We start from the raw sequence: 8,898 nt of genomic DNA, 5'->3' as shown, positions 1-8,898 counted from the left end.
CCGGACTTATTTGCTTACGCTTGCTAGCTCATTGCGGATTTGCTATCCGTTCGGTATTGTTTCCTTGTCCCTTTTACTCTTTCATGCACCATATGATGCCATGAGAAGTAGAGAGGCATGCATCATCATCTTTGCCATGAGAAGTAGGGTAGGCATTCATCTGGCCAAGCCTTCGAAAGAGGCTCTGTTTTTGTTGGTGTGTTTATGTTTATGCTTGCAGGAAGTCCTAACCAAGGTCATTGTAAGTCCTCGAGAAGGCAAGCAGGGAGGGTTAGTAATCAACCCCTGCAACTTTCAGTCCCCAGGTCGTCCCTATGCTCACTTTTTGCAAGTTCAGAGCTCTGGACAAGTCCCCAAGATCGTCGAGTCGAAGACCCAATGGGTAAAGTGAAGTGGGTTCATGCAATCGAACCCCCACGTTTCTTAGCTCACGTTGACCGACGTTGATGCTCGGTGCACGCACGCACCATTCCCCCCAGATCTTTTCTTGTCCCTGTGACATGATACCGCGGTAAGGGACCCCTATTTCCCATAGTGTGACGACTTGATTGCTGAGAGGGATTCGCTCCTCTTGTCTATGGCCCGATCTCCTTATTGCGCTTGGTCTAATGCTTGGTTGACTCGGGTGATCGGCTCCCCTTGGCTATGGCGGGACCACTTTTCTACTACTTGGCCTGCGCCCGTAAGTATTTGCTTTACGAGCAGAGCTCGTTTGTGTGCCATTATTATGCATTTGCTTTGATTACTACTTCGGTAGTTTGTTTGATTATCGAGCGGAGCTCGATCATATGCCATATGGTTGTGATGCTTGTTCACTATCTTTGTATTTGCTATGCTTGTTAGTATGATATCTTTGTGATGCTTGTTCACTATCTTCTTATCTGTGATGCCTGTTCGTACGATATTCACCTTGTGATGCCTGTTCACACACTCACATTCGTGTATGCCTGTTACATGTCTGTTTTCTATTTGCGATGCCTGTTCGCATTTACTTATTTGTGATGCCTGTTCACATGCCATGTTTGCTATGATCTTTATGATGCTCCTTATTTCCATGCTCCCTTAGCATGCTCGGTTCCGTTTCTCCAGGAGACGTGAATTGAGATAGAAACTGAAACTTTTGGGCCGAACTACGGCGCTCTGATTTCTCCATTGCACGTTGGAGGTATATAGGCACAGGGTACGAACGCCTTATCGAGCGAACTTTTCTTTTTTGTTGTTTTGTTCGATTTTTCCTTTATCTTTTTTGCCTACTATTTGCATGTTTCATGTTATCTGTTTATCCTTCCATTGCATGTTTCCCTTAGCACATAACACGATACACACACACACCCTTAGATTAGAAAACTAGCAAAAGTGGATACTGTGGAGTACCACAGGCGTGAGGGGTGATAATACCTTCCTCTTTCGCAACCGACTCCCTTACCCGTTCTTTGAGACCTGTGTTTGTTTGTTTGGTTTTCTTCGATATTTTCTATTCCGTAGCGTAGGATAATTATATATTCAATGGCGACTTCATTGTTTTGTTTTGATGAGTTTTCTAGTTACTTCAGGTGTGTTCACCTGTTTCCCATAACATTTTGGAGTCGTTACGTCAAAGAAAGCTACTTCTTGTTCTGACCATCTTGACATTGAGACTATATATATAAGACACTATCATTTAAAGATGCTACCAATTTTACGAAGAACAAATACACTGTAAATAGAAATCTATTTAATTCATTCAAAACGACAAAATTTAATATATATTTCATTGATTTAATTAAATTAACATTAATGTGTCATTCTATATATATATTTAATATTTGGTTAATCTATTATATTCTTAAGTCAAAGATTTGTGCAGTAACCCATTAGTAGAGGGTGTAAGAAATTAATTTAAGGTCACTACAAGAAAGTTTGTTTAGTCGGGGTTTAAACATGAAGCTCAAAAATCCCTCACAAAACAGAAATTTGCGAGGGGACAGGGCTCCTAACTAAATAGGGGTTTAAACATTAAGTGATTTGTCAGGAGCCTATCACCTAACTATTTTGCTCGGGTCTTCCTCCTCACAAAATGCAGTTATTAACTTTTATCCTGCATCCACATAGGTGTAGGCACAAACTAGTGGTGAAGTGTGAAGCATGATTATGTCAGTATTTAGCTTGGGGTTAAATCCCTGCTAAATTGCAAGATTTTTTTTGACGTTTTAAGTTAGCTTAAGGTTTAACCTCTAGCGAATTTGTATAAAAAATATAATAATATATTATTATAAATATACTAATATATTATAATTAAAAATTATGTCTTGTTTTTCTAAAATATTACTCACTTAAATGTTATATATATATATATATATATATATGGCAGAAGAATATATATGAACAAGGAGCATGGATCCTCTCCTTCCCTCCTTTTCTCTCCTTCACAAAAACAAGTGTAATAGAATTAATGAAATTAAGAAAAATTGATAAAAGAAAGAAGAGAGAGAAACTATTAGTGAGAGATAGAGATAAAATAGTGAAGGAGATAGTTGGAGAGAATAAAATGATGGAGATGATCCAAGTCCATGAACAAGGGTTGTCCTGGGCAAATGCATATTGACTGTGCGTTGTGTTACCACTCGCAAAGTGCATATTTAAAATTTGAAAAATTCCTCCTTAATATTTGCTAGGGGCATCGCCAAACAATGTAGTTTTTAATTTTGTTTTTTATTTTATGTTTTGCGAGAATTTTATCCTCAAGTAATATATATTTTTAGTCAGGGGTATTTCACCAGGCAAATTTCCCACTTTTCTTGTAATGGTCACATCACATGTTGGAGTCAAAAACAATTTTGTAGAGTGTTTGAAATATCTTAAAATATCAAAAATATATATATATATATATATATATATATATATATATACATATATATATATATATATATATATATACTACATTCGAAAACCCTCCAATCTCTTTAATCGGTAAGCATTTCGAGTTTTAGATCTATGATTAAAATTCATATTAGGGTGTTTAGAAATAGCAAAAATTGTATTAGGTTAGGTTGGTACTGATATTTAGGTTGTTTAGAATGATTAAACATGGTTTTGAAGTTTGTTTTTGGGGTCTGCCATGGAAGTTGCAGAAAACTTCCTCGCAGGGGTGTTTCGGAAGTTCATTTCCAAAAACACCTCCATTCCCAGTTTCGGAAATGAAATTCCGAATTGTATCAGAAGTGCAATTTTTTTTAGTTTTTTCTGTTGTCTCGCATATTAATCGATTTCAATTGTTTTCAGGAACATGTCAGGTAACCAAGCACGCATCAGACAGGGTAGAGAGACCCAGACTGCGTCGGCTAGACGCGAACGGGCGGCGCAGCTGGCGTCGACTCAGGGACGGGGGCAGGGCCGGGGACGACGTGTGCGAGTTCCCGTGGAGATGGACGAGGGTACCTCTACATCTGGATCGAGGAGTCGTCTGGCTCGGGTATCTTCTTCCCGCCAGCGAGAGGAGGAGGAGGCAGTGCCATACCACGAGACGGAGGAGGTACCGGATGTTGACCCTCCACACGGGAAGGAGGATGAGCAGGAGGAGGGCTACCTGGGAGGGCCCAGTGACACTTCCGTGCTGCTTACCTACCACGAGCACGTCGCTCGGCGTATCTGGGAGGGAGAGGTATTTTTTATAATTTGCCCGACTATATTATTTAACCGTTTATGATTTAGTCGTTTATTCAATATTTTCTTAACGGTCTATTTAACAAACTTTTTTTTGTTTTTTTTTTGTAACAGGAGAGAGAGCCGTTGAAAATGGTGAACCACGCCCATAAGGTTTTCAGTATGTTTAAACCGATTGCTGAGTGGTTTAACGACGCAGTGAGAGCTTCAGGGCTTAGTGGGGCTCTGCATGACGGGGTACACCACCATCAGCCACGGCATGCAGGGGGCCTTTGTGGAGCGGTGACACAGGGAGACGTCTTCTTTCCACTTGCTGGTTGGGGAGATGACGATCACCTTGCATGATGTGCAGCGTCTTCTCCACCTGCCGATCAGGGGGCGCTGTTGACCTACTCCCGGATCCAGAGGGTCGAATCCAGTCAGTGGATGGCGCTCTATTTGGGTATGGAGCCCGAAGTTGCTGACTATGAGTGCATCACGACATCTGGACCTCATATCCGGTTCACCACACTGAGCCGCTATTTCGAGCACCACCTGGTGTCGGCGGCCGAATCCGAGGATGCGGGTAACGACCTATTTACACAGTATCACCGTGGCTGCGCTCTCCGGTGCTGGTACATGCATGTGGTAGGCGCTGCAATCTTTGTGGACAAGAGTGCAAGGTACGTCGATGTGACCTACCTCCGCTACTTCATGGACCTGACTACCGTTCACCAGTGGAACTGGGGGGCAGCTACTCTGACATACATATACCAGAAGCTGAATGAGGTCTCCAACTGGAGGACGAGGCAGTTGACTGGATCCTGCACACTACTTACGGTACGTTTCATTTTAATTGTTTCGTATTTATTTATGTTTCGTATTTGTGTTTCGTATTTACTTATGTTTCGTATTTATTTATGTTTCGTATTTACTTATGGTACGTTACATTATCGTGTTTGTGTTTCAGAGCTGGATCATCTCTTACTTCTCCCGGATCCACGGCTTCCACATTGATCCAGAGTACGATGACGCCATGCCCAGGGTCGCCAGATACGTTCTCCACAGGGGGAACAATGCAGTGGGACCATACCGTGGGTACCTGGACCGCACGATGCACGATGACGTCACCTGTAGGCCATTCAACGACTACACTCATATTGTCCCCTTTGACGGCATATCTTTATATTCTAGCTAGTTGGCATGCGGGACCAGCACCATGGTCCGGTATCTCCCTGAGCGATGCTTGCGACAGTTTGCGTATGTGCAGATGATACCCAGGTCACCTTTTGAGGCTGCTCCCGACATAGTGACCCGAGTGCAGCTCACTGGCATATTTGAGGATTGTGAGCGTCATGTGGTACCGGAGGAGTATCGTCGCATTCGGGTCACTCAGGACTGGCACAGTGTGGAGGAGTACGTCACATGGTTCTACCGGGTGTCACATCCTCTGCTGAGACCCGACGCTCCCGGCGCTTCCACACGAGGAGATCCTGGAGAACCAGCAGGCCGAGGATGACCACGCCATTGATCTCCTGCCGATCTGCCAGCGGATAGAGATGCTTGGGCGGGACGCGTTGGATCGAGGTGTCGTTCATCAGGGCGGTCCAGAGGCTGTCGCCGTGATGGAGATGATCGTCATTGATGCGGGCCGTGCGGCGGCATTCAGACGGCAGAGGAGGTCCCAAGGAGAGAGGGTTAGGCATATCCAGTAGGAGTCCGGGTTTATTTTTTTTGTTTTCGGATTGTATCTTTCGCACACTATTACTATTTGGATCGGCTTGTATATATTATTTGGATTTGATTTATCATATTAGTATTTTCTGTTTATATGTCGCTTATTTTATTTGGCGTTGCAGTTTAATTAAAAAAACGAGACTGTTTCAAAAACATAAAAAAAAACACATTTTCTGCATAATTCGAAAGTGCATTTCCGAAACCCCCCAAAATCTGAAAAAAGGTGTTTTCTGAAGTACATCTCCGAAAACACCCCCCATTTGGTGTTTTCGGAGATGCACTTCCGAAGTCTGAGAATTTTTTTAAAAAAAAAATACTTCGGAAATGCATTTTCGAAGCAGGGGTAAAATGAGGTTTTCGCTGAGGGTGACCCCCATAGGGAGGTGGGTAAAGAAATTTTTATTTAAATGTATTTCTGAGGTAAGTTGTTTGTTTTGAAATTATGAGAATAATTTAGTGTTGAAAGATCACTATAATTGCTGGGATGATAGGCAATTCGTCCCTTGAGTTTGAGGTTAGGGATTTGATTCCCTTTGCATGTGGTAAGCAATTCGTCCCTTCTTTTTGAGGTTTGGGATTTTATTGATACTTAAGAAAATTTCAAGCCACACCACAAAGAACTGCTATGTAGTTAGTATAAATGCTTGAAAATTTCCCTCAATAAACATAAACTTGAACTTTCATTGTGTCAGAACTTCATTATCTTGCCAACTGCCAATCAATCAATCATGAACCACGACGACATGGTGATTGATATCAATGCCATGCTCGACAATGCAGAACCACCGTTAGCCGCCGACTGTTGCATCTACAAGGTCCCCAATAAAATTCGCAGACTCAACGACGACGCATACACTCCCAAAGTCATTTCCATCGGCCCTTTCCACCACCGTCACCACCACCACCCCCACCTCCAAAACATGGAACGACACAAACTCATTTACTTCAAAGCATTTCTCCATCGTGCTGAGACAACTATACAACCCTTGATTTACTATATAGAATCTATCATACCTAATTTTCGTGATTGTTATTCCGAAACCCTAGACTTCACCGACCAGGAACTCGTTAAATTAATCCTAATCGATTCTGGTTTCATAATTGAACTTTTCTGCCGATCCTATAAAAATGTTGCTTGGCCTGAAGTTGATGCTCTTCTCTTAAAACCTTGCTTAGCTAATGATATAAGATTAGATTTATTATTACTTGAAAATCAATTACCCTTCTTTGTTGTTGAAAAAATCTTCAATATTTCTTTAAGTGCTAAGACTAATATCACTTCTTTTCTTGAACTTACTTTTGATTATTTTGATTATTACAATACATCTAAGTTGGTTTCTAATAATAGTGATATTAGCATAAGGCATTTCACTGATTTACTTAGAATTTTCTACTTGCAACATCCATTGGAAAGACGACCGTGTAGAATCAATGCATTGATGAATCTTCATCATAGTGTAACTGAATTGTTAGAAGCGGGTGTTAGGTTTAAAGTGAACACAAAAAGTAATTGTTTACTTGACTTGAGGTTTTCGGGTGGAGTTCTTGAAATTCCTCAATTAAGTGTCGTGGATAGGACTGAGAGTTTGTTTCGGAATATGGTTGCTTTGGAGCAATATCATTACCCTTATGAGTCCTACATTACTGATTACATTATTCTTTTAGATTTTCTTATTAATACTGGAAGGGATGTGGACATACTTGTTCAGAAGGGGATATTGATTAATTGGCTTGGGGATACTGATTCTGTGGCTAACTTGTTTAATAGAATTGGTAAAAATGTTGCATTTGCTAATTCCAGTTCTGATTACTATGTTCTTTGTAAGGACTTGAACGATTTTTTTAGTGATCCTTTGCATAAACTGAAGGCTACTCTGAGGCGCGACTATTGTAGCAATCCTTGGCAAACTGCTGCTACCGTTGCTGGAATTTTACTGCTGATTCTCTCTTTACTTCAATCAGTTTGTTCTGTCTTGCAAGTTGTATAGCATTAGAATGACTCCTAGTAAGTTCAATCATTCTTGGATTCTTATTGTAATTCTTATTACTTCCAATTTATGTTGTTTTGCTTGTTTGGTTATTTTGTGTGTTGTATTAGATCATAATTGTAATTTCATATTGATGGATTTTGCATGAAAATAATATTAAAGTGAGTGTTCACATCCATTACAATTATTCTGCCAAAGCATTGTAATATCCAAGATTTTTAAAGAAACCATAAAGCAATCTTTCTTTTAAGAGCATCCAGATTATTCATTTGAGTTTTTTTAAATAAATCTCACTCAATTTTGTATATTATATATTTTTAAATATTTAAACAACTCAACAATTCATCAGAAATTTTAAAATTGTTCCAACCAAACTCTCTAGTATACTATACATTCATATTATATAATTTATTTTTGTTCAAACTCTGGTCTTTTAAATTAAGTCACAATATTGAATAGTATGCACGTAAGGATCATTGTTAAGGCCCAAAAAATTCTTAACCAAACAAGAACAACATTTTAAATGTTAGAACATAAAACTTGAATTGGTGAATCAATGAAAATTTTGGTGTTGTAGAGAAGATGAAGTGAGAGAATAAGAGAATTATTGAGAGTGAGAAATCAAACTTTCATTACTTTTCACATTATACCACAAAGGGGTTTATAGGAGCAAGTTACAATGATTGAGAGCTAAGTAACTAAACAACTTGAAACACTAGTATAAAAAGAACAATATAATTTAAAAATTTACACCCGATATTTTAAAAACGGGTGTAAATTAAAAACGTGATGGCAATTTTGTAAATAAAGTTTCATTTTAAGGATTAACATGTGACAAATTACACTCTATTTATTAAAAATCGGGTGTAAATTAAAAATATTATTATAATCAGATCTCAATTACTCCCATTAAATTTAAAATCGGGTGTAAATTTAAATTACTTAAAAAAAATTATTTAATTTTATAACTCTCGTCACCGCAAATCAACATATCCTCAATCTTCACACATTTGTTTCATTGACGCACCTGCAAGAGAGTTTCCAACATACAACTTCACTTGCCTCACTATTCAGATTGAAGCAACGCAACACACAAAACCCATCATCCATCTGCACCACATCGACACAACCTTATCCTTCAAGCAGATTCAATATCAACAACAGAAGCACAACCTACAGATCCTCCATCTTTAATATCAACTTTCAGCACCGATTTCCTCCAATTTTCAACGCAATCGCAAACACCGACGCGAGCTTCACCTCACGGACCACATCATCATCATCGGCGAAAACGAAAACTGACACACACAACTGCAATGATTCGAGAACACAGGTGAGCTTGTCATACCCCAAAATTTGCCTCCCATATTCCATTTACAATAATTCAAAGTTCAAGATTCAATTCCAAAGCCTGGCCCAAACAATCCCAAGATCCACAGTCAACTGATCCATACCTGAAGGTCAACTACAATCAAAGCATGATTCAAACCTATGATCATTGGTCAACATCAAGTGAATTGAAGTATATCCATCATTTGATCAAAGATTGATC

General features: G+C 39.5%; 1 protein-coding gene across 1 annotated transcript; it reads left to right on the top strand.

The window, feature by feature from the left end:
* The first annotated feature begins 6,051 nt into the window (after nucleotides 1–6,051).
* Nucleotides 6,052–7,376, top strand: LOC131655106 (putative UPF0481 protein At3g02645). The gene has a single exon (XM_058925013.1). The coding sequence runs from the start codon at nucleotides 6,087–6,089 to the stop codon at nucleotides 7,344–7,346; it is 1,260 nt and encodes a 419-aa protein (XP_058780996.1). The 5' UTR covers nucleotides 6,052–6,086; the 3' UTR covers nucleotides 7,347–7,376.
* Nucleotides 7,377–8,898: the final 1,522 nt, after the last annotated feature.

The sequence above is a fragment of the Vicia villosa genome, linkage group LG3, assembly GCF_029867415.1.
Source record: "Vicia villosa cultivar HV-30 ecotype Madison, WI linkage group LG3, Vvil1.0, whole genome shotgun sequence".
NCBI classification, from domain to species: domain Eukaryota; kingdom Viridiplantae; phylum Streptophyta; class Magnoliopsida; order Fabales; family Fabaceae; genus Vicia; species Vicia villosa.
The sequence above is the reverse complement of the archived record's forward strand: the minus strand, read 5'-3'. Positions and strand labels throughout refer to the sequence as shown.

Coding starts and splice junctions, on each gene's coding strand:
- LOC131655106 (XM_058925013.1), top strand. CDS start 6,087: ATGAACCACGACGACATGGTGATTGATATCAATGCCATGCTCGACAAT.